The sequence below is a fragment of the Leuresthes tenuis genome, unplaced genomic scaffold (assembly GCF_036924035.1).
Source record: "Leuresthes tenuis unplaced genomic scaffold, fLeuTen1.0.hap1 SCAF_3, whole genome shotgun sequence".
NCBI classification, from domain to species: Eukaryota; Metazoa; Chordata; class Actinopteri; order Atheriniformes; family Atherinopsidae; genus Leuresthes; species Leuresthes tenuis.
The window spans coordinates 4,479,696-4,506,595 of NW_027325357.1; the positions used below are offsets into that span (position 1 = coordinate 4,479,696).

General features: G+C 38.8%; 2 protein-coding genes across 3 annotated transcripts in view; both read right to left on the reverse strand.

Annotated features, from left to right (window-relative positions):
• LOC140302946 (protein-glutamine gamma-glutamyltransferase E-like) overlaps positions 1-26,900 on the reverse strand; it is a 302,930-nt gene that overhangs the window by 124,649 nt on the left and 151,381 nt on the right. The window lies entirely within an intron of this gene.
• Positions 7,351-26,900, reverse strand: part of rims4 (regulating synaptic membrane exocytosis 4) — a 54,426-nt gene continuing 34,876 nt past the window's right edge. Inside the window, exons 3-6 of the mRNA XM_072381473.1 lie at positions 21,826-21,938; positions 20,439-20,540; positions 19,728-19,867; positions 7,351-15,614 (exon numbers count right to left, since the gene is read on the reverse strand). Of these exons, the coding sequence (XP_072237574.1) occupies positions 15,396-15,614; positions 19,728-19,867; positions 20,439-20,540; positions 21,826-21,938 (574 nt within the window). The 3' untranslated portion in view covers positions 7,351-15,395. The remainder of the gene's footprint in view (positions 15,615-19,727; positions 19,868-20,438; positions 20,541-21,825; positions 21,939-26,900) is intronic.

Sequence of the window (26,900 nt, forward strand, 5' to 3'; positions counted from 1 at the left end):
TTCAGTTTTTGTGCATGTAAATTATTAGCAGGCATTTGTACACGATCATTTACATGGATCACACATACACACTCTCACACGCCGTCTCTGTGCCACCAAGCTCATTAGTTCATCTCATATACCTGACAAATCAGGCAGTGAAGGGCAACTATCTTTAGCATGCTAACCATGCTTGCCTTGCTAACTATGCTACATGCTAGACGTCTCGAGAATCCCGCACAATGCCAATCATGCAGCAAGGTTTTACTGTGACTGCAGCTGAAGAAACAACAACCCAACACTGATTTCATACCGTGAAAAACTCCAAATGTAGACACTTTAGTTGAAAACAAGTAAACAGCTTAAACTTTCTGCAGTTTATTAGCCTGCTGTACAAAAGGTCATGGTAAAACAAAGATAATGATAATATGATAAGACCAAACCTTTTTTCACGTTTGTTTTTTTGTATTTTTGTATATGCTTTGAGTGGTCAGTTAGACTAGAAAAGCGCTATACAAGTACAAGTCCATTTACCATTTATTATTTAGCTCACATTTGATCTTTTCATGGCAGAGCTTAAAGCTAATAAGTCAACTGAATGAAGCAAAACAGCACTGTGAGAGTCTGCTACTGTTTCAAGAAGGAGCAAAATATAATTGGATAAAAGAACTGCTATTCTCAACAAGAGTTTAATTTACAATGTTTATGTTTAGTTTTACATAGAAGAGGAATGTTTTAGCTGACCAGTTATTTCAGTTAAAATAAGTGTCATAAGGCAAACGTTTCATTTATTCTGAACCACGCTAAATATTATATCGATTAAATGAGTATTTGAGAAATAATTGTGATATGAATCTACATCTTTGGTTTAGAGAGAAACCGCAGTGACGGTGATAAAAATGTTATGTTTGAAGAACTACTATGTGTAATATGTGGCTGTTTTAGCTGTATCGTGTAATGTATTTTATCTCATAACATTTGGAGCATTTGCTGTTAGAAATGTCTGCAATGAAATAAAATTAAATGGTGGAGGGGCTTAAAAATCTGAACATATTCTTCTTTCAAAGTGAAAGTGTGTGTGTCTTCTCATAGAAGGACAGTTTAATAAATATACTGATAAAATGAGTATGTTTTCTCAGATTTTTTTAGTTGTGTCTGCTGTAATTAGTATAAACACAGGCCACATGGAGTTTTCAGATATTGTGGTACACTGAGTTTTGATGGAGTCTTAAAGAATTAAAATATTTTTGGCATAAATGTGTGAAATAAAACATGACAAAAACAGAAAGGACAATCGTTGCATTTTTTTAACAATGCGCATTTCTTTTGTGACTTTCAAAGTAATGTATTTCAGTGGGAAATTTCTTGTGTGTGTATTTTGAAGATGGGATATGACTCAAATGGAGTCCTATCCACGTCAGTAGACGTGAGAGTGTGTATTATGAAGGCTGTGACATTTTCCAAACCCTAACCACTTACTTCGAAATTCATAAAAAATACTAATTTGCACTGCTAAACCCTTCAAGCCTCATATTGTGAACATTTTTACTCTTTTAAACTGGTACTCACTCCAATAGGCAGTTATTTCTTTCTCCACATACAACCTTTAAGGGGACATATTATGCAAAAATCACAGTTGCAGCTCTTCTACACTAATATATTTGAGTTTGGGGTGCGTACAACAGTACAATGCAGGACTGGCAGCAAAACTTTTCTTCAAAGAGGGATCGATGACGACCATACGTGGGGAGAGGACAGACGATGTAAGTGTGCTTTGTGTTTATTTTGTCCATTACCACGAGCTAATGCTAACCGCTAGTTCATGCAGGTGCAAACGATGGCTCAAACATATATGGTTGCAACGGTGTGTGGGCAGCCATGACCAGTGCTCGTGCTCAACTGTTGTCATAGCAGCCTGACGCCGAACCATGGTCGGCACATTGGGCGGAAGAGGTGGGCGGAGTGAGCAGCAGCCACATGAAAACCGACCGCCTGAGTGCAGAGTGCTACAGACAGTGTACAGAGAGGGCTGCTGTGCTTGATCCGTGAGGAATTTGACCAAATAATTTCACAGACATGTCATTAAGGTGCCTGGGACCTGTGTGACCTGATGAAAAATGGGTTTGTTCTCCTTTAAGAATGCATTGTCTGTTGAAATGTTAAAAGGTTTTTCTAAGGTTCACTTTCACAAAACAGAGATCGCTAATGATGATTTCTTTCTTTCTGCCTTTGTTTATTTCTTATGAGTCACACTAAATCTTTTTACAAATGTTCAGAGTTACAAATAGTCTCTTGTTAAAATAAAGTGTCAACACCTCGAGCACAAATTCATCTTACACTTCAGGAAGATGCAAAAATCTAAATGAAGGTCACAAAATTAAGTGAAAAAGAGACAGGTGTGTCAGAGGGAGATAGCCAAGAAGCATTAGAAGTCATCATATTTATTATAACGTATGAGGTCAAACAAATCCAAAAGTTGTAAATAAAGATTCAGCAGTAAAAGAGACATATTTATGTTCATCGTCTTTTCATTTTCTGAGCAAAAAGCCAACTTTTTTTTTAATCTAAATGCTAGTGAAAAAACATCAAGGTAAACAAATTAAAGTTAGGGAGATGGTAAAGGCTAACAAACTTGGTACAAACCAACAAAACTGAACAAACTGAGGTATGGCACAAGAAAGTTAATGACCAGGACATTACTTTCTCTTGCCTGTCTTTCTCAGATCAGACAAGTCTGAAACGATTGAAATTAAAAGAAGAGATGTTGTCTATGTTGTTTATTTCATTGCTTCTTTTAATCTTCACTTATCAAGTTTTACGACATGAAATGTCATGTTGGATACGATAAAATTTACTGCTGTACTTCATCCTTACTGAGAACACAGCAGGGCTTTTTTTCTGGCAATACACAGCAATAGAACCATGGGAAATAAAAATTAGAAGAATATGGTTGTCATTTTAACTGGAAAGTATATTTAGTTCATGGGATTTTCCTCTAGAGTCTTCATTTACTGATGTCACTGTTAAAATGAGTTATGAGCTATTCCCTCTGAAAATCCTACAGTCTCTCTCAGGGAAAGTCTCCAGAAGTTCATGCCAAAGCCGTTCAGTGTTCACTCAAGCTGCAGTGAGACAGCCTTAAGCCCTCGTGGACTCTATGGTTGTCAGCCTGGACACTGATGGAGGATTGTTCAGCCTCCTCACTTTTATTTCTCACTTCCCTACTGTTCTACTAGAAGGACACGCCTGAGGGGAAACAGAGAAGTAAAGGAGTGCCGAGGGAAAGCAAGGGCTATTTGGGATGGCTTTGACAGACGAGTGGCTTTAAGTCTGTCCTTTATAGCTTCAGGAGAAAAACTGACTGATTTTTGTCCAGTACTGAAGCTCTTTCATGTGGTCAGTCACAAAGGATTCATAGATAATAAATGTTTAATGTCTAATTTATCTATTTTTCGTTCACCAGAAAGCATTATGAGTACATTTGAGAATGTTAGCTGTTTTTAACCCATATGGGTGACAGAAGAGTAGCATTGTGACAGGAAGTAGGTTTGGTTGTTGCTTCACACAGCCTCGTTGTGCAGAAGCAGTTACAGGGATGGTTTGGAGCGAGTTTGGAATAGACGGAGCCAGTGTCTGCCTATAAAAAAGGGAAAACATCCTATGTGCTGCATGGAGTGCCATTCACAGTTGTAGATTACAGACACCGTTTTGTGTTTTTATTGTTTTTACATCGTGAGCTGCCTTTTAGAAACCCGGTATGTAATAACATTTCTGCACCCCGTTTGATCAGGCCATCTGGAAAGCGCGTTTAGAAGCATGGACTGCTGTTTACAACAGCCTATAAAGAATGCAATGAGACAGTGAGACATTGAGTTGCAGTGTTTCAGACACTGTGACCCATAAAGAAGACAAAGAGACTCTGAGCACTATGCTCCTCTACAGACATTCAGAATACTCAAGGACATAATTACATAATTATGGTGCTGAAATAAGCAAACTGGTTCTTAAGACGTTCTGAAGTTGAGCCAACTTCAAACTGGCAGTGGCACCAGTCCAACTCCAGTACTCCCACCCTGTCACATGTTGACATTTTGTGATGAATGTGCAGGGTTTTAAAAGCCTCTGTTTAATGCCAGACTGCATTCTTATCCGAATCAAGACATTTGGTTAGGAAAGCTAATCTAACAGTGGTCAAGTTTACATGCAAAGCAATGACATCCATAAAATACCAATATAACTTGATCAAGACCTTAGACTGAGGAAGACACTACCATATCAACTGTGTTTTCTTATTAACTTAAATAAGATAATATTTTGTGTAACCGATGATAAAATAAAATCATGGGGAGAATGCCAGTCTGAGCTGCATTATGCAGACATGTGTACATCTTATTCACAACTGTTTTGTTACATAATTCTGCAACACTGGCAGCAAAAGTCAGTGCAGAACAATAAGACTGCATGTAAAAAGGAGATAGGAAGATATAACTCGGGTAGAGGCGTGGGTTTTGCAGGACGTGGATGTAATAAGGAAACATCACAATGGCATAGGGGGATGTAAAGTAATGAAGAAGCATTAATTGGAATATACTCTGTAAGATGTAAACAGGAAAGGTTAACATTGATGAATCTGTAGTTCCTGGAAACACAAGAGGCAGGAGCTTTAGTGAAGTGACTGGGTTGTACTGTACGAGGGAGGGAGAGAAGGAAATGCTGTAAGCTTAATGTTGATATTAGGGCAGAGGAGCACAGAGGAATATGGGAAAGATCAGGGAAGCAAAAGGGGAGCATGCAAGACTCAGATGCAAATAAATGAGGTAGGTTGTAGAGAGGAAAGTAAGAAAAAGGGGAAGATAGGACTGGCAGAGAGGTGAAAGTACTGTATTAAATCTGTAAAAAATGTTTTACTATGCACAGATTGAAATACCCAACAATGTGATATTATGAAACAGATACAGCAGGGATGACAGAAGGAGTCAGGGCAGCATCTGAGTCGAAGCTCAACTCCTTCCTATCTGCTGTCCATATATTACTTACGTAAAACATGCCGCGGTTTGAAATTGTAATTTCTCCTGCGGAGGAAATGATTTGTGTCTCAATTTGCATTGAGAACTTTTAAAGACTTCCTGCTGCTTCGTCCAATTTCAGTGTGTGAATTTGTCTTTGTGTGTGCAAATCATGCTTGCGTTTTTGTGCACTGTGTGTGCCATTCTGTGATGTCTGAAGTCATATTTGCCTTTATGTGCATACGTACCTGGTGTGACCTGACTTCCTGTCAGGCTTCTACTTTGTGTGTGCGTGATGAGAGCGAGTGTGCATCCTTAACACAGAGCGATCGCTTTGGTCGCCAGGGAGTCCAGACATCTGCCATGGAGATGGACAAAGGGAGGGAGAGACAGTGATAGAAGGGAAATTTGAAAAGAGGGTGAAAAAGACAATAATATGCTATAACTTTTTTTTTCCTTGCAAAAAATGTGTCACTGCAAATCTTTTCATATTGTTAAATGATTAGAAGATGAACTGTTCTCCAAAAGTTAAAGTTTAAACATTCTCCTCCACATTTTAAGTAACAGTAGGACATTATTATCATGGTCATTATTATTGTTTTAAATGATTTCCAATAAATAAAGCAGCATTATGCAAAAAAAAGCCCCACAATCAGCAGTCATGTGCTCCTCCAGCACTTTGGAAATTGAAATGATTCCCACAAAGTAAAATAAGGCCATAAGAAGATTTCAAAGTAGCATTTTTAGGTAGTAGAACCCTTATTCGTCTATATCATGCAGTGTTTTAAACTAACTTTAGAGAATTTAGCGATTTTTTTAAATTTTTTATTTTTCCAGCTGTGAGGTGTAGCACCACTTTCATAAGAACAAATCTCTGTCCTGCAAATGAACAGCCATACACATGTACACATGTTTGTTTTTATCATGCTTAAGAGGCCACAAAGACACCATCAAAAACCCATAAAAATGTCAAGAGGTATCTCAACACTGAGGCACTGCAGGGCAGTTTCAGGCTGGGGAATGTGCCTAACAAAAGGTCTGTGCGCTTCAAAATGAGTCCGAGGCACATTTTAAGGTTCACAACTCTAGTGTTGCTGTATTTTGTTAAAGTTTTGTTTTTCCCCTTTTGACCATTAAAAAAAAGAAAGCCTTATGGGGAGCCAAAGAGTGTTAAATAGCCCGATTCTACAGTGTTCCTTTAATGAATCTTTGGTGTTGGTTCCCCTAAGACACCGACTGCAAGGACATATAACCCCCTTCAGCCACTTCAGAAGGCTGAAGGAGGTTGGTGGTGAGCCACAGTACATCAGATCACAAGACTTGAAATCAAAAGCAGCTTGTGACAGCTAGTCATTTTTTCATGAAATTCCGTTTATTTCCATGTGGGGTTTACTTTTGTTTTCAAAGGTGAGGTATAAAAGATACTTGGTTTGGTTTAGACAACACCATTTCCCATTTAGCTCGAATCACTAAACTATTTATTTATGTTGCAAGAAAAAAATGTTCATGTTAGAAGAGAATGTTGGATTGGTTTAAACTACATCAACGATGTTTATCAAGTGCATTAAAAGACTTACGCTAAGGGTTTCACTCCGTGATTATTTATGAAACCAAGTAGTAATACAAAATGGCAGTTTGTGCTGCTGTTAGAGTAAGAAAGGATTAAATTAAAAGAAATCAAAATGGAGGATGCCTTCTGCAACATCATGGTGATCACATCACAAATACACCTGCAACAAGGGATTCTTTTGTTTCAGACGCACAAATGGCCAAAATGTCTTTCAGACAACTGGATAAGATAAGGGGACAGATATCAAACTACCATTCAACAGCACTTTCCACCAGCAAATGTTTTCACTAATGTCTTATACGCCATATTTCCACCACACATTCAACAGTTGGACGCACTTAAACAAAAACCGAAACGTCTAACAATCTCTCACAACAGGTCAGTTATCTGTGGTGTGGTGGAAGTTTGGACCCGGCTGCAGATTTTTTAAAGGAAAACTTGATTTATTTAAACAAAAAGAACATAAAGCGCGGCTGAGCCGGAATACAATAAATCTAAACCGTGGAGAAAACAAGCAAAACTTGGCTGTGAACAAACATGAGGCAGAACCTGCCGTGACAAACCACGAGCAGGAATGACGGTGAGGATTTCGCAAACCTGGAAACTAAATACTAAAGGGAGGTGATTGGTGATGGAGTGCAGCTGTGAACAAAGACAGGTGCCGTGGATGAACCTAATGATGTGGCAAGAGTGACTGGGGAAAAACAATGGTAAAACTAATGACTTAATACAGCCTAAACCATGAAAAACCTAAAGCCATAACAGAAAAATCAAAAACACAAAAACGTGACACAATCGAGTTAAAGTATTTTATTAACAGCTGGAATAATCATAATAACAATACACCAAATTGTGCATATACTCAACAACATTTTGCTAAGGAATCTGCAAATAAATCTTTAACCTAAATGACTTTTTTTTTTTTTAAATCACATTTTTGATAACATTCAGGTCTTCAGGCAGTAGAACATGAGCAACAGATGAAAAGCAATGCAGACAGGCGTTTGTTGCTTAGTGCTTTGATGCTAATCTACAGATAGGAAGAGAGTAAAACTAAAAAAACTGACTATATTTGCAAATGGAAGCCTTATTTAACTCAAAAGCAACACATTGGTCTCTCCAGTGAAGCTTTTTAACAGTTGACACTGAAGGATTGGGTTTTAATAAATGAGGGTGTAGTTGAAAACACAAACGCAGTATTTGGCAGTTCTTTCCTGGATAAATGGTCTTGATGGAAGAAAACAGATTTGCCTTCAACATTGCTTCCAAAAGTTGCCCATATCACATGTCCCAGACAGAAGAAGGCCTGGAAAGCTTTCTCAAAGCATCGCCTTTCCATAGTACTGTATGTTTGGGGTCTCTGGAAAATGTCATGCTTGGAAACTCAAATATTTCAGAGTTTAGAATTTAAGGCTGTGGATATTGTAGATATCATGGCTTTGTATCTTTAGAGGAACAAAAAGAGGCGTCTCTTTGGACGTTTTAGGGTAGAGCCCAAATCCCAGTGTAAGACTGGCAATATGTGACTGAAATATGAGCTCACACACCAGGATGACTGATACATTTACGAGAAACAGTGCTGAAAGTTATGTAACACGATGGCACTTTAATTCTCACTGGGGTCACCCAACCTAAAAATGTATTCACTCATGCTAATGTGGGATGCTTCAGATGAGAGGATCACCAGATGGTATGTGGGGGAACACTTTTATGAGGCTGATTTCATGAGGGAAGTGCAGGCGGGGGGTGTCTTTAGGGGGAAAACAGGAAAGTTTGGGAACTGCTGCCTCTGCATCACAGCAGACTAGAGGAAATGTGTTACTTTTGGGATCCACCAGCTACTGTTTTGGAATGGCCGGAGGGGAGGTGAGTCTACTTCTCTCTCCCACTCCTCCTCCTTTTCCCCAGGATAAAACATGATGTATGACCAGATATGTGCACACTGTCACTCTGAAAGAACAGGACACAAACTCTCTTTCTAATAAGTAAAACCAAGGTGCTGCCAAGGGAAATTATACTGACTTGACAGGGAATTCACTTTTAGGTTGATCCTCTGCAAAAACAGGCTTCACTTCCTTGCCCATGCACCAACGTTTTCATCACGGTGTACCAGTGGCCACATGTTAGGAGACTCATGTAAAGTTCCTTTCTTCACCTTAAAGATACGGTCTCGAATTTGAAAAAAATAATCCAATGGATAATCTTAAACTTCCAGAGTACATCAATCAATATTAGAGTCAGCTGCTGGCAGACAAGCAATGGAAGATGCTTCTTTTTTCACTTTTATAGAATGAGAATCTTAAAAATGAGAAATTTATGCCTGAATATGCCTTAGGCATGCCTTATGCATCTGCTTGTTTGGGGAATAAACTACTTCCGTGTGTGATTTAGTGCAACAAAACAGTTAATAGCAGCTTCATATGCAACTTTGGCTTCAACTCTAATACAGTACATTTGAAGTGTTTGGGTACTTTTAATTTTTTCACATGTGCAACTTTTGCCACAGTCAAAACCTGCCTGACTTGTTGCAGGACACTATGTGCACAGAGGACACTTTCTAAATAATAAAAAACACAAATTTTACAGAGAACTAACTGTTAATTGATTTATGGTTAAGAGTGTATCCTCAGCACACTGGGAAAATATTTCATGGTTCACTCAATCTCTCGAATGTAAGACTTAATCATGTTTTAATCGTAGTATGCACAATAGTTACAATAATGTGCAAATTGCAGACATGTGTCTGCAAAGTTGGTGGTAGTTAAGATGCCTGTCCTGCTAATACCAGAGATTTCCTCAAGAAAATGATGAAAAGTTGCTTTGACTGTGATGGCTGAGGCACAGTTTCAGAGACAGATGTTACCTTTGTTTCACACATGTGTTTCTCCCAAATTGCACCATATACAGATACATAAAGTACCATTTATGCATGGAGAAATGTCTGTTTTGCAGAGATACAACCTAAAAAAAGAGTAAAAGGACACCAACAAGATTAGTACAATTCTTACAGATGGCTACTATGTATTTTGTCTTCATTTTAATCTACTGATTTCAAACCACAAAGAAACAGAAGCATCTTTTTCTTAAGTATAGAAAGTAAGCCTTGTTCAGAAACAGGTCAGAGTCTTTGAATATCTATGTTTCAAAAAACACTTTGTTAATTTAAGCCCACTCTAAGAAACGTTATGATAATGTGACAATTCTTTGTCCTTAGCCCTGACAGAATGTACGTTGTGTGTTTTAAGGCATCTACTTACATTACAATTGATAGAAATGAACATTTTAACATCCATGTGGCAGACACAACCATTTCTAGTGCTGAGTGTGTCCCATTCGTTACACTTTAAAGTTACAAAATGTCACGAACAAACTCAACAAGAAGATTGTGATGACCAGAAGTAAACAATCAGTTTCCTCTTACAAACAATTAGTGAAGAAGCATTTCTGCCAAATGTCAGCTAGTTGTTTTTTACACTAAGTTTACACAAATGCCAGAGTCTGCTCCTCCAGCCATCATTTACTGCATGCATGCTGTACCACTGCTGCCACGAGATGAACCGTTAGAGCTAAAGCAGTTCAGATTTATTTCATAGTATGTCTGCTCCCTTGTGTTGAACACAAAGCTGCTGCATGTCAGATATGGATAGACAGGAAACTAACATTATTTTACACATACTCAAACTCTAACAGGGGTTTTCTTTCAGTAAATCAGGATCATTATCGATCATTATCGGCCGAGAGGAAACTGAATGCCAAGAGTGTTTCTCTTCACTGGTCCTCACTTGGGAAAGGAGCGCTCAAATGATAAAACAGTTTTGGCACAAAGAAAAGAGAACATAGACAGAATCACATTCCTTGGGTCACAGATAGAGAACTTATCTTCTGTAGAATTGTACATGTATATATCTACGCTATACAGCTTTTCTAGCTTCCCCTCATTTTCAAATAGTGCCTTTGTTCTTACTACCCATCAGTTATTTCTCATATTATTGATATTATATTAACATATATGCAACTGAATGTACATTTCAGGCTGTGAAAAATGATCCTGCATTTTTCAGATCAGCAATTCTCATGTTTTATGGTGTTCTTAGAGGCCAGGTGACATTCCCTTTGGAATAAATTACAAAAAGGGTAAAAAGACACATTTTTTGCCATCTTCAGTTTCTGAAATCAGCTAAAGTTCCCATGAAATCAATTAACTATTAAAGCATAATCATGTGTCTTCCTCAAAAGACTCCTACCCACCAGTATCAGCACCATTCATTCATTCACCTACTGGATCCCATTCAGAGCCTCGTAGGGCTGGAGCCTCAGAATGAGAGGTGGGGTACTCCCTGGACAGGTGGCAGTGCATCAGAGGGCCAAATACAAACCCACATCTTGGGCCAATTCAGAATCACCAGTTAACCTAACATGCATGTTTTCTGTCCTGGGGGAGAGTCCCCGGAGAAAATTCATGCAGTTGCAAAGGGGAACATGCAAACTCCGTGCAAAAGTTCAGACCAAGAACTTTCTTTCTGTGAGGCAGCAGCGTTAACCACAACATCACCGACCCGCTCATATCTGGACCAACTATGAAGACAAATAAATTGTGGATACTGCTGAAAAATGTCAATCACTCTGCCTGCCCTCACAAGTTTCCAATGACACATTTCTTTGAATTCTTTGAATTTGAGTCCATCTGGAATAGTGGGTGGCCTGATCGGGCACTAAAAGCCGACCAATCAGAGCAGACAGGGCTTTTTGGGAGGTTGAAGTCTGCTTTTTAGACCCGTAGCGCTCTTATACACAAAGCCAGCAGACGTCGAAAACATCTAGAGCATTTGTGAGCGTCTCTCTTGTATGTGTGTGTAGCACTTTTTCAGACATTTATAAAATCGAAGTCGGGGCAGACAGTGACTGAAAACACCCTGACTGACTGTTCAGAGTAGTGAGTAAACTCTATAGCAAGTTAATGCGACTTAAACTGTAATAAAAGTTTAGTTAGTTTAAATCAAAATGCAGGTCTTTGAGTCTAAGCACACTAAAACAGCCTATAATTGAGCTCAAACCGTGTTGGATTATAAAAACTGAACTAAATAATGATCTGACTTGTGTTAAACATTTTATAGACTTCTGCTGCATCCTGCATGGCAAAGTCTTTTTACGCACATGTACATTGTTTGCCAGAGTCAACAGTCTTTGCAATGTGTTAAAGAGAGATTCACTGCCAGTGTGAGGCGACACAGCGGGGGGGTTCTTGTTGTCGGTTTGGTAAAAAAGAGGTTTTATAAAAACAAAGCCAACGATTAGCTGCAGAACAAATCTGGAGCATCTTCCACATTTGAGCAGTTGATTCAGTGTGTTGAATCACTGTCAGAGTGAAATTATTCAGATTTGGCTGGAGAATCCATGATTTTACAACTTTACTTTCTTTTAAGTTTTTGCCTCCATCGCTTCCTATTTTCTTCCCTAAGCAACAGGCCGAGCATCGCCAAGAACTCAAACTACACACGAGCCTCTAAGGTTGGTAAAAGTGGTGTGACACAAGCCAATAAATCTTCTGTTTTATGCCCCGTTATGTGCAGGAGACGATCACAGGTGTACATGATAGATCATAGGTGGCAGTCGGACGTGGTCTTTGTGGTGTTTATGCACCGTTTGACTGCCCAGACACCAGAGATGTGAGGAGACCCAGCAGGAGGGGCTTTTGTCACTGCTGGTTTCTGCAGTCGGTTTGGTGTATAAAAGCTTCTACAGGGAATGTGTAAATAACTAGAGAAAAATAGCCCTTTCATGGGAACTTTTTTAATGGTTTGTTGTATCTTTATGATGCTGCTGCCTTGCAGTTATCTTCTCAGCTTAAACAAGAAAGGAACAACAACACGTTTTGGAATCAAATACCTTAACAGTCATGATACATGCGAAACATATGTCCCATTATGACTTGATTTGTCCCGTCCAATATTAGAAGTGATTAGTCTGACTGCAGTGAAAACCACAACGATTACAATTGAAAAACTACAATGACTGGATGTTTTATTGCTTTAAAGAATGTAGCTAATTTGTCTGGAAAAAGATACAGCATTATTATCCCTGCAACACTGCTACTGGCAAAGCAGAGGCCAATTTTAAAGAAAAGTTACTCCAGACTGGGTAATTTCATCAGCTTATCAGTGTGAGTAATTAGATTTCTATCTTAAGTCTTCCCTCAAAGATAAAAAAGGGTAAAAATTTAGATATATCTGTTTTCTGTCTTCTGTGTTTTATTGAAAAAAATGTCTAAACTAAATATTAGTCACCTTAGTTAAAGTCTGAACTAAAAATGCTACATAGATATTCTCTTCAATCGATGGGTCTGAATCCAACACACTTATTTAAATAGTCCTCCTTCCGTGTAGCTTATAGTTCATGCTTAATCTTATCGAGTTGTGTGCTAATTAATTAGAAGTTTTAATCAGTCATGCAGATGCTACCAACTAATGCTACAATCTTACAATAACTAGCAGGATATCACTCCCTTCCCACCGAGTTTTGATGTTAATCAACTAAGTCATTACAGATTTACTTTGGCTCACTCCAAAAGACACTAACAATGGTAATATTTACATACAAAAAACATTAAGAACCATAAAGTGCCCAAATAAAAGACAAGTACTAGTGTGCCCATTGTGTTCCTTTGAAATTCTTCCTATTTCTGTCCTTTTTTTTAAGTCTGTAAAACCTGATGTCAAGTCCAGGCAGATTCTTTGTTTGGATGACCCAGAGTACGTTTCATACTCTCTTTTTCTCTCTGATTTTCCTCCCTCCAGTCTGAGTCGTAGCATGGCTAATCACCAGGTGGCTTGGCTTTCTGTGGACTAGGCCTGTAATTTAGAATAAAACGGATGCTGCTCTCCGCAGCCCGAATGCTGCTGTTACATGTTGTGAGTGGATGTTTCTGTTCCTCCCTTATAATAGCAGATGCCACAAGGTAATTGAAGAAGAGGAAGGAGAAGACACTTGCTGGTAGAAATTGGCACGGTAGAAACTGTTATTAGACAACTGTTAGCCAAAGATTTTAAAAAAAGAAGAGAATTATGAATCTACCTCCAGACTATAACTTAAAGAGCATTCCAAACTACAGTTAAAACAGGATACACAGCAAGCTGTCAGTCCTGTTCTACTGCCATGCTCGTTTCTTTCTTTTTTGTACCATTTGACCATGCGTCAGTGCCATAAGTCAGAAACAACACTGACCCCTGCATGTTACTGAGGGTAAATGTGAAAATTTAGACCGAAATGGGGCAGAACTTATAAATCAGTACAAAACATCTTGATCATTTCCTACCCCTTTATACCTGGCTGTTTCATGCTGGGTACATGTTATGTCCTGATAGGGTTTAACAAGATTTAAACCTGCTGATCTCGTGCATTTACACTCCACCAATTCAATGAAAATATTGCATGCACTAAATCCAATTTAGGTCAATTGCGATGCTGCCATTATCTGCCATTTTTATTACATTATGAACTAGGAAGGATTCCGGATCACATATCATATTGTAAGACTTTTACATTTTCCACACACAATCACTAAAGAGGTCAGGAATTTCAAACTTTTCTCAATGAGTCTTTGTTGTAATTAAACCTTGTGGCATAAGATTTCAATGAACTGATGTGCCACTGATTCAAAAAACATCCAGCTTGAATGAGGTCTTGGATCACATTTTTAAAGTTACTAATAAAGATGCATATTTTCATTTGATTGAAAAGCATCAGTGAAATCAATTAAAATTGTTATTGACTGAACTCCTACAGGCTCCTGGGCCACAATGACTCAAGGTGTTTAGGGACTCAGAACATGCTTTTGCACACCATATGGATTAGATCCGCTCACAGACCCATTTATACCCGACTGTACAGGTAAATGCAATTAACTGCAGCTCTGACGGGTATCTAACAGGAATCATACATAGCCAGCAGTACTCTGGATTCTCAAGTTCAGATCAATATATGGTTCCTTTGAGAAGCTTAAGGGGCTTTCTATTGTGTTTACTTCAATCACATTCTGAACATTACCAAATGAGTTGAATAATGATGGAACAAATGTGACACACAAAGAGGAAACACATCTTAAAGCAGAGATGTTTTGTATGTTACAAAGTCTTTCTCAGTCCTGCTGCGCACACATCCATAAACCAACAGAGCTCTGGCGAAACAGGAGACTGGTTTCTCAAACAGTCTGATGCAGTCTGACTTTCTCTCCAGACTCGTGATAGACGGGTCACACTCAGGAGCCGCTCAGCCCCATAATAAAGACACAGAGAGACAACATGCAGTTCTGGGAATGAGAATCAAATGTAGGCTGTGAAGAAGGCATGAAGCTGAAGCAAAGCTGAGCCCACTGTGGACTGTAGTCCCGACTGAATGTGATCAATGTTGGCAACCGAGCCCTGCTTTGAAGTATCCTCATTAAGTAGGTTTTTGTTTATTCCATCAAAGAGATTTGAAGACAGAAACATTTCCCTTGGAGTCTGAGGGGCGGCCGGTTGCAACAACAAAAGAAATGTGTTTCCCAGGAGTTTTGGGAAGGAATTTGGTACAATATCAAAAGAATTATAATACATTTCAAATTAATGCAGTATGACCTGCTGTTATGTACAGTTATTTCCCAATCAGGAATGTAATTAAACCCCTGTGTGGGTGGACCTGTAAAAGCGCCCTTGAGAGAGATACTTAACACCTACCTGCCCCAGGGGCAGCACTTCCTGGCTGACCCTGGTGCAGGACAGTAGAGTGTATAGAAAGGTGTCTTCAAATGATTTAGTAATAGAATCTGAGCTGCAACATCAAAACTACCAAGTTTGGCATGAGTCTTATGATCTCTCACAACAGGGCCCAATGGTGCTCTCCAGGGACATTTGGGATGAATGGCGGATGAGTGGCGCCATTGTTGGGTCCACCATTGAGGAGGTAGGGAACAGCTTGTACCAGCCTATCACCATTGTGCTGAGGTCCAGCTCCTCCAACAGGATTCGAGCTACGCCCATGAAGCATTTACGGTCCATTCGTCCATAGTTTCCCCAAACGATCACCTAAAGAAGAGGTAAAAGAGCAGGAAAATTAGTAAGAAAAACATGCTGCATGTAGGCATGCAATATTTCACAGTCATACTGAAGCATCAGTGCCTGTGGCAGTCAAAGCTAAAGATAAGTTACTATGATCTGCAAAACATAAAGATCAGCTCCAAAGGAAATATGCTGTAACTGCTACCAGGGCTGATTTCAGCTTTCAGCTTTTTCTTTTTTAAACCATTTTACAAATTTCAGCTACAGTGGTTCTGGGTATGTGTCAAACACAAACACACACACACACACACACACACACACATATATATATATATGGATTTGGGATGCACTGGTAAGGATTTTCAAAGATCCATGTGATGTTGGGAAACCAGTAAGGTATCAATTTAAATTGGCACGCAGGGGTTACACAAACTACAGGTATGAAAGCCCTCAGAGTCCAGTTTTCAGCCATCTTAAGAGAATAGGTTTAATTGACATAAAGTGCTATCATGGTATTAGGTTTGGGATTTGTTCTGCTGAAAAACTGCTTCCAGAACATTTCTAATTTTAGAACAGATGACGTGTCAAAGTAAATGAGGAGGTTTATGTGTGTGTATGCAAAATTGAGAGATTTGCATGTTTGTTTGTGCATTTAGTGGCATCTGTCCCCTGACATCCCGATAACATCGAGAATCATCTCACACAGCCCCATATCTTGTCAGGCAGCAGACAAAGTAATCAATATCCATCAGCATATCCATTCTCTCATGTGGGGGTCTTATGTGCCTGTGCATGCCAGCGGACCAAGTGTCTGCACGTGATTTCCAGAGAGATTCAGAGATCAAATCTGTTTCAACCTGTTCTCTGTTTCTGAAAGAAGAAGAAGAATCTATTTGTCTTTCTGCCTGCAATTACTTCTTCAAGGTCCTGACCTCAGCCACCACGAATCAGGAAAAACAGAGGGTGAAGAGGGAGAAATGAATGATAGAAGATAAGAAACATGAAATATGAAATATGCAGAGCCCCATGGGTCAAACTTCACTTTAGCTTGAGAACTTTTACCCTTTGAGATGGAATAAGCGGGTCTGGTCTGATGAAAATTCTTTTGTTAGATCGTCACTCAGCTTGTGAAGAGATGGCATCAGGGTGCCCCATGGGGGGGGGGAGTTGTTGGTAGTCATGTGTGGACAAAGTTCAGATGGGAATCTTTGGATTCTGGCATTCCTGTAGATGTTATATGACCATCAAAGACCATCCGCTAATCTCTGTTAACTCCATGTACGCCCCTATATGGCAAAGGTATTTCCTGTTTGCACACTGAAAAAGATATTCAGGAATAGTTTGAATCTGGCCTCCAAAGCTAACCCTGACCTGCAGTTAAAATAGGCTAGAGTCACATATGACCATCTTAATGCCCTCCACCTAACCCCTAAATATGTTTCTTTTTATGCGACTCTAGTAATACCATAGGTATGTATATCACATTGCATTCTTGCCAAAAGACCACCCTAAACCTTACACACTTGAACCTTTACAATCTTCTGCAAATGTCTTGTTGTCTCACACAGTTGGACAGAAAAGAAGATTCCAGACTCAGACACGTCAGTTCTGTTTTGTCATCATCTACCCAACAATACCTTGTTCTGACTTTGTGGTAACAAGATTGGGAAGGCAGTGGGGGAGGCCTTTTTTTGCCCAGAATCACTTTTGGACATTAAAATGACTATCTCAGCCATAAGAGTAAAGGCACAGTCAGCAGCACATTAATACCCATGGTTTGGGATAACTGTCATAGCCATATGCAGTCATTGGCATTCCACATAACTATTGAATGTTTGCTGCAGGACATTTCGACTAACTGATCCATAAAAATTAAATTTAGACATGCTACTATTGGCCAATGATGGACATTTTTATTTAGAATATTACCAAAGCTGAAGCATCAAAGGCAAGGTGTTAAAATGCTTGATTCCTCGAGTACAAAAAGTCCTCCTGCTCAGAGGAGATGGATTGATAGAGCAGCATTAGCTCAACTCCTGTCACCAATTAAATAAAATAAATATAATGCACACATTGAACGCTTTGTAAATGTACTTAATGTTGCATTTTAAGGCCAGAATTCCCCAATAAGCTTCAACAAGCTTTAAATCATCTTAAAGACAATATGTACACACTTGAATATGACCATTGGGGAGGTTGTTTAATCTAACACCCCTACAGAAGATAGGAGTTACTGCACATCCAAGAAGTTCTTAAGAAATCATTTGGATAAATTAAATCGATAATAGCTGCAACCCCTTTAAAAGGTTGGAGGGGGAGTTCTTCAAATCTACATTTTTCCAAAAGTCATGTACAGAATATTTGTTATTTGGATGGTTTTAAAATTAACTGTCATGTAGACTTAAGCAGCTTTCATTTGGGAAATGACACATTGGAAAATGCTGCTGATTTCAGCGATTTTCATTATCCAGTGTGAATGAGCTTGATGAAAGTGGAAGGACAGCAACACAGACAGCGGATAATTAAGAGGGAGGCGATTAGTGGCTAATTGCATGGTGCCGAGAGCAGCGGTGCAGCCGGATGCAGAGCTCTAGGCCTCTGCACAGAGCCAATCACTGTTTCCAGCTTATCACCAGCTACAACTACAGCATATAACATCATTAAAAGACGTCTCTGTGCACAAGGGACATGGCAAAAAAAAAAAAAAAAAAATCAATATTGGATGTCTGTGATCTTCTGTCCTTCAGGCAGCATTAAAAACAGACATGATGCTACACAGTGGGAAACATGGACCTGTCCCACCTTCGAGACACGTTGCCCTCAAATTCAAGATGAGCTAATATTTATCATGAACTAGCAAAGTGTCTGACTTTCCACTTCTGATATATATATAGATATACATATGTATATATATATGTATATGTATCTTTTTATTCTATTTTCATTTACATTTTACATGGTGTCCAATGTTTTTAGATATGGGTTTGAATGAACCAGGACGCTCGACAGCAGTAAAAGTCTGTCTTTTCAAGTTGTGCTTCTGTGACAGAATCAGTACAATCAGTGCACACACGTGGTCCTTCAGGTCAGATTTCTTCAAAATGTCAAGCGCTGTTATTTTCAATCTGCTCTGCTGTGTAGCCTTTACGGCATCTTTTCCAACTTATGTTCACCGGCTTATAAAAACCTGCTGGAACTATTTTGATATTTTATGGAGAAGATAAAGATACTGAGGAAGTGATTGTTGACATGAATTACAGCTGAGTTTGTGGTATTAAAGAGCTCAATTTCTAAGCATCCTGGATAGAAATGTCACCCTCTCAGTCAATTAGTTTGACGAGCTGTTGGGTTCGGCATCTGTAACATCCAAGACCAAAAACAAAAGAAAGAAAGAAAATTGTACCGGCATCAATGATCCCCAGACAGTAAATCCTAATGACTTTGGTTATGGCAAATATGACAATATCTATTTTTGCATTATAATAACTACATATTGCATGTTAACCTAAATTGAGAAGGAAAAAATGGGAAAGATTAGGTCTTATAAATGTCTTTAAGCTTCATCATTAGGTCTAGTAATATCTAATTTTGCTAAAAGTTCAGGCAGTGAGGGACAGTTCAGATTTGACCAAGATATCTTTTCATTTCCTTCAATAGCAGTTTCTACATTTACAGCGTTATGGTTGCTGCTGGGGGAAGGAAGTGGAGGACCCAAACAAAGGAATATATATAGTGTGAGGAACTAATGAGAAAGTGACTGCAGCTGTGACAGACTGACAATGAACAGGTGAGTGTGGAGCCGAGGACAACTACCAGTCCTGAAAATAACCTAAGGCAGGCTAAAATAGAAATTGAAACGAAGATCAAAACCGAGAAAATAACTCAAACAGGAAACGCAAGGAATAGGTAAATGAACTAATAAGCAAACACCTCACAGAAATTAAACCAAAGCAAAGGTCAAAGACAGAGAGAGCAGAGCAAACAGGAGCAAAAGGATTAACTGGAAGAACTCCAAAAACCTGAACACATACTTTCCATTTTTTATTTCATGGACAAGATGTTCAATGTTTGATCCCTCTCCCTTGAAAAGCAAATATGATGAGTTAAGCCTCTTGTGGTTGCATGGTCGTGTTGTCTCACCTGCACTACTTTCCCCTGTGGGCTTTCAGAGAAGACCAGGACCTGATTGTAGAGAGGATCCAGAGACTTCCTCACTGTCTTGGTCTTCTTCTTGGCCACACAGCTCCCGTTCTCCAGAAGATAAACTTTGATGTACGCCGCTGGAATGACAGCAGAGAGAGAAGTTGAATTAGGTTTGAGGTTAGATTAGGTTAGATTTTGAGTTAGAATTTTCAGTGACTTCAGAGGTTTAAACGAGAAAGATTCAACAATTTAGTGTTGTTTGGGGAAAAACTTTGTTGAAAACTACTAACTCGTGCGAGTTAGTTAAAAATGCCACAATTTCTTCCTCCGTCCCCACCAACCTTCCGTTGTCCGCCACGTTTGTTGTCTTGTGAGTGACCCGCAAAAACCGGAAGCAGTTGGGGTGAAAGCATCAGACTTGATGCGAACACAGCTGTTTCCATCCCTTTCAAATCTACCCAAACCCAGCGCTAGCAAGTATTTTCATTTGTGCGAATCAAGGGATTTTAATTCGAATTATGGCGTTCCCATCATAAATTCCTGATGCGATACTTCTCGATGCGCATCTAAACAGGCTGATGGAAACGCACCTACTGTATCACAATGCATTGGATTCTAATGGACTTGGATTGGATTTTTAAGTGCCTTGAGATGACATTTGTTGTGATTTGGTGCTATATGAATAAAATTGAATTGAATTGAACATACCTGGAGGTGCTTTTGAACCTGGTTTCATTGTGAGTCCTCTGGCCTGGACAACCTCCACCTCCAGGGCCCCATTCCTCTCCATCAAACCAATCTCTACATCACCTGGAAGGGTCAGAATACAGTGCATTTAATTAATGATAAAGAAGAAACGGGTGAGGAGTGTATCCTTCCCTGTTTTTGTCATGGATTTTGTTTGTCCCCTAAATGTAACCCTCTTAAGCTTTATTAGGTATTATTTATTGAGGGCAACATTTAATACAATCAGCCTTTTAGTTCATAGCAAAAAGCATCTGATGACCCCACGGAAACCACTTCAAATGACCAACAACAATAGTAGGTAACGAGTAGGTAACTGGGAAAAAGTCAGTCAAATCTATTCTGTAATTAGACAGCTGTTTAGATCTATGTATCTCTTGTAATCCAAATCTTTTTGTTGCAATTTTGTGTTTTTTCATGTGGAAAATGAAACATTACTGAAATAAGTTTCATCGAAATGCCCCAAAAATGACAAATATATTCATTTGAAAGTGACTGAGCCCAGATGATAGCTAAGTTATTCTGGGTTTTCTGACATAATATAATGTTGGACTGGGCAGCATGTTTGGAGTGGAGCTGGTCCAGTGAGCGTCACTGTTGTTAGTCCAAGGACACTGTCTGTCTGCCAGTGAGAGAACTGACCCACTTACTGTAGATCACTGCAGTCTGCACACAATAAATCCAGACTCGAAATGAACATATGCAGGGCATGATGGGAGCTATAATGCAGTAAAACACAGTTTTGATGTATGATGTACCTTGGTGCCAAAGTTAAAAGGTTTAGTTTTCATTTGGTTCAGTTTTATGGTGTGTCTTTTGGTATATGGCTTTTCATCTCACTTTCAGGCTCATTTTTCATGGGGAAATGTTCCTGTAGCCAATCTCAGGGGACATTTTACATAATATGTGACAGTTTTCACTCTAAAATTTAAGGCAAACCAGTCAAATTGCAAGCAACCAGATCAGAACATCATCATGTCATTTTTTTTTTATCCTAGAACTAGAATCCTGGAATATCTATCCAAAATGTTGCCACATTTGCATATGAAATGTTGTGATAAGGTCAAAATTTGTGCGGTCTGATCAGTGTAATCACTTGATCCATGTCCAACTGAGCATTGTGTCAAACTTTAAAAATTACCCTCAATGTGTTCCTGAAGTACAATAGTACATAAAATGGTAAGGACAGTTGAATGGTTACACATTTACTATCACTAAAATGGACGGATAAAAAACAGTCGGACTGACTGTGGATGGGCTCTTACAAAGCTTGAGTGATTGACATCACCAATTCCATGACTCACGAGGGAAACAGATTAGCAAAAGAGTTTAAATCTCTGTCCACTCTCACCCATGGATGTTGTTGCAAGCGTCTGTCGCCCAACAAACTGAGCCGGTCCCATTCCATCCAGAAAGTCGCTGAACTGAGCATCTGATGCCAGACACATGCCACTGTAGTTCAGACTGAGAAGAGAGGGGAAAAGACAGACAAAGAGACACGATTAGACAGCTCCTGATGCAGTTAAATTAAAACGGGAAAGTGAATCATGGACTGAAAGATAAGGCAAGAGATGGGAAACAGAATAAAGGGATAGGTATAGAGTAGAAAAAAGAAGTTGATGAAACATTTCCCACTCAGGCTTCAACTTAGTTAAACTAAAAAAAATCTAATTAGCTCTCTGAAACTAAACTCTGATTGTTGGCTCGTGGTTTGACCCCATGTGTCCTCATCCTGTGTGTATTCAAAAGAATCAGATCAGACTGCTTTGGCAGCAGACTGCCAGGTACTGTGTTGATCTGTGTGTTGGTTTTTTCCTGGGCAGCGGGCCACAGCTGATTTCTAAGTCTAACAGAGTATGTAAGTAAAACATAACACCACAATGTAAAAGAGATTTTTATCAAAAATCCTGCTGAGAAAGCTTTACATGACATCACAAATAATGCAAGACATCAATGGCTATTGTGTTAATGTCAATTTGTTATGAGTGGTCTACCTATGTCCTTGTGAAGAAAGGGAAAAGGGAAAAAGCCATTAGGTACTGTTTCTGGCAATGAATGTGGACAAGTTGATATTTGTATCACATGAACATTGTATCACAGTAGGCCACAAAGTGCCAAGAAATTAATTTCTCTCTAATAGTGTGTTGAGTGCTATGTTTCAGTTATTGTTGCATTTATAACAAAATCAGACTAAAATGAATTACAGTAACTTTTACACATGATTACATAAATGCAGCCAGTTACAGCTAGAAAAGAAAAGGGAAACGCAAGCTTGCTTTACAGAGATTTTAGGAACATTTAGAAAATTCTTTAAAATTGTAAACATTTTCACGCTTTTTTTTTTTTTTTAACCAAAAAATAAAATAAAAACTAAATGAGAGCTATTTACAACATATAATAAGAAAACCACTGGACTAATCTTAAAAATCTGACCAAGGATTGGTCAGATGTATAGCTGATCTTGAGATGTTTTTTCAGGTCCTGAAATCAATATATAAGACAAACAACCAATTTTAGATAAAAAAACAATGTTTTCTATCACATTTTATCACTCTGTTATTTATACCATTATGGTTTACCCTATAACAAGAGTAGCTATTTTTTACATCGCAGATTACAAATACAGAACATTTTAAAACACTAGGTCTGGACAGTCGTTGAACTGTGTTAGCTTAAGAGAAATATTACTTATTGGAATATATCAAATATGTTTAAAAAATCCAAAGACAGAGGTTCAAATGCTAATTCATTGCAAGGTTTATACATTTAGTAGACCTCTCTTCCTTTGTAAGCTGTACAATACATGGCTAACTTGTGGGAAGCTGTCTGCTAACTGCCATCAGGCTAACTGAAAGCCAGCTGTCACCCAGTTGAATACCAACCTCTTCGCTATTTAACACAGCCAGAAAACTGTTTAGCATTAAATGCCAAGCTCACAGCTTGCTAACTGCCTACTAACCCTTAAGGGACAGTCAGTCTCATCAGTCAGCTAACTATCTGACTGTTAGCTATCAGCGAATATAGACTACTGTCAGTCAGCTCAACGAGTTAGCTGACCAATGTTTAGCCCTTAATTTCCAGCTTTATGTAAAAGCTTAAAATTTTAAATGAAGAAAAAGGGTAGGAAGCTGATTAGTGTTTTATTTTAGCATTTTAGCTCACAGTTACAGCCATTGGTAACTATTGGTAAAAGCAAACTATCATCAAGCTACCAGGAGAACTGAGTTCAGCAAGTTTTTCTATGATTTATGCTGTGTTTTGAAGTTGTTAGTTTATGATTACAACATGGGGAAGCTGTGCACACAACTCATGAGAGAGCGCCTTAAGGTTAACATGGTAATCATGACCCCATTTTAAGGCACTATAAGTCAGGGCCATGTTCAGAGCTAAGGATCAATTCTACTCTTGTGAGTTTGTCATTATGTTCTCATATCAATGCTGCTGTTGAAAGTGATCTCTACCAGAGGGTGCAAACAATTATGGGCCTGATTAACCACACATGCTCCCATTTTACTGTCTTTTTGCTTCCTTTCATCTCATCTTTATTGAGTTTTCATCAGTCTCTCTTTCTTCTTTCGCTCCTCTTCTGTGTTGTACTTTTCAGCTTCTTTAGTCCCAACAAAATAAATTTCTCTCGGCTCTACTTTTATGTCTTTTTCTCTCCCATCTAATCTCTATCCTCTTTAGTTTGGACTCCAAATTTCTTATAGTTCTTCTGTTGTCACATTCACGGTGTTTCATTGTCACAGAGTTTTTACTCATCCCTGCTCTGATGAGTTCTTGCTGCACATTTAAGGAACCAGTGTAATATTCTTAATCTTACATTGAAATAAAGGAGAAAAACTAATCGTCCCATAACAGAAAGTTGCAAAGGCTATTAATTTTGTGCAGCAAATACTCTGCAGTCATTACAAAATAATTTACAAGGTATGTATGTAATGTATGCAGACGTCAGCAGATATTAAAAGGCTTGCAATCATTTTAATAATCCTGAAATCTCATTTATGTGTTTTTACTTCACTGTATAGCCATAGTTTAATGGATCTGTGTTTCTATGCAAATTATCCACAAATATAATTTAAAAAGTGCATTAAAGCATTTAGAGTTTAACAAAGTTTAATGTGTGTGTGTGTGTGTGTGTGTGTGTGTGTGTGTGTGTGTGCACGCATAGGAAAGCATAGAATGCTGATATGCAGCAAGTCGAACAACATTAGCTGACTGGGTATTACTGGGTGATAAAATCCTGAGCTTTAGATTATTATGTTTGTGTGTGGGGCACATCTGGGGATTACTCTGCTGTTTCACAGACTGTGACGTTTAATGCCGCAAATAGATGACACACTGGAAACACTACATCTTAAATCTGATAGTGTTCAGCTCTCATGGTTATTTTGTGACGCACTGCAACTTAGAACAGTAAGAGGTACGGAAAGATAGAGCGTTGTATCGGTAATCCAGGTGAATGGGTGTAGGATGTGTGATTTCTATTACCTGTATTTTTCTCAGGTTTGAAACATGTGATGATTAGAGTTATACTATAGGTAAATATTGTCATTTAAGGGTTCAAAAGTACAGTTTGCTCACAAAAATTGGATATTTTTATGCTAATTCGAAATCAAACACTACTTTATTTTTTATAAGCAAAGCTTAACTGCCTTAAAAATTACCAATCTATGCTTAAAATAACTTTTCCCAAACAAGAAAATGTTACTGCAACTTGCAGCTTTTCTTCTCAAACCCCAGCTGGTTGAGGCGGATGGCCACCCTTCCTGAGTCTGGTTCTGCCAGAGGTTTCTTCCTGTTAAAAGGGAGTCGTTCCTTTCCACAGTCGCCACAGGCTCAGGACGGGAGATTGGACTGAAGACAAGTTTCGGTGCAATCTGTTGGTTTCCTTAGCTAGGATATTGTTTTTGAATTGGCTCTATATGAATGAATTGGGTTATGATTACAATGAATTGAATTCCAGTTGGCTTGAATTGGACTATATTATTTAAGTGCCTTGAGATGACAATTGTTGTAATTTGGCGCAATATAAATAAAACTGAATTAAATTGAACTGAATTGAATCCTGTCTCCTGATACTGCAATATGTCCTATATCTGGCAGGTGGTTGGTTTGGGCTATTAAAAACATCTTAAGGTTTGCTCAAGAAGCAGTATGAAGGAGCTGTGTTCAGTGTGTCCATTCTGGGCTATTGTAGCAGCAAATGGACTTTAATTTTTGCAGAAACTGCAAGGAGAGCCTTCTGCAACATAACTGTACAGTGATTGGTCCACAGCAGGGACTGGGTGAACACCGCACTTACAAAAGTCTTACAAAAAAGAAATGATTGACTAGCCTTAAAAAGAAAGAGATAAGAGATGTGAAAATTTAAATATCTGTTGCACGAGGACAGAAAACCACTTAAATTTAGCTCCATCATAGCCATCAGCAGACCCGCACACCTAAACACAATCACTGGGTCCTGATCCATCCCAACCATAAATCAATAAGCTCATAAGTGTGATTGGATGGTGTTAGCTAACAAAGTGCTTATTCATGGCTGTGCGTGAGTAGAAATGGAGCTTTTCAATCAGCAGACTGAGCCAAACAGCTGACGGAAATACAGACGGACAGGAAGACGAGTGGCGTTTTGCCGCAGATGATTTAAATGATGCAGCAGTGCAGCCAGCTTAAAGATTCAACTGTTGTTCCTAGGTCATAATGACTGTAGCTTGGAGCATACGCAGATATAAACCACTTAGCTCGTCTGTTTGCTTTATTTGGAAGATTCATTTTCTGCATAGCTCATACACTTAAGGTAATTTAAAAGTGATGAAAGTGAATTAAACAACAAAAAAACAAATGCATGAGAACATATAAAAGAGAAAATAAAAGGTACAATAGAAAAAAAATCAATGAAACAAGTTACACAAGCACTTATAAAACTTCCCTCCAAAGGACAACTCTGAGAGCTACAAACAGGGAAGAATGACATTACACTGTAATAAAAAGCTGTGGTGGATCCTCATTTATGGGAAGCACAGCTTTCTTAATAAATATACATTTCTTTAGACTTGATCATCTCAGTCAGCAGTGCACAGTGGGACAGAGTGAGCAGCCAGCCACTGTGCACACAGTAAAAACTGATCCATCATGTGTCACTGTGGATTGGACAGTTTTGGTCGGTAAATATATGTTGATAAATAAAAATCTGTCTCTACTCTTGCACCTCAGACTGCTGCAAGATTCCAACTGCATTTTGTGATTACATCACAGCCCGTCAGAGCCGATGAATACACACCACCGCCGAAGAACCTTTTGACGTGGGTCTAAATGTCGATTGTATCCCTTACCTTTGCAGAGAAAAATGATGTCTGTGGGCAGTAGTGAGTTTTTATAACAGAGAAGAAGGGGCTCAAGAGGTCCAGCACCAAGCTCTTCTCC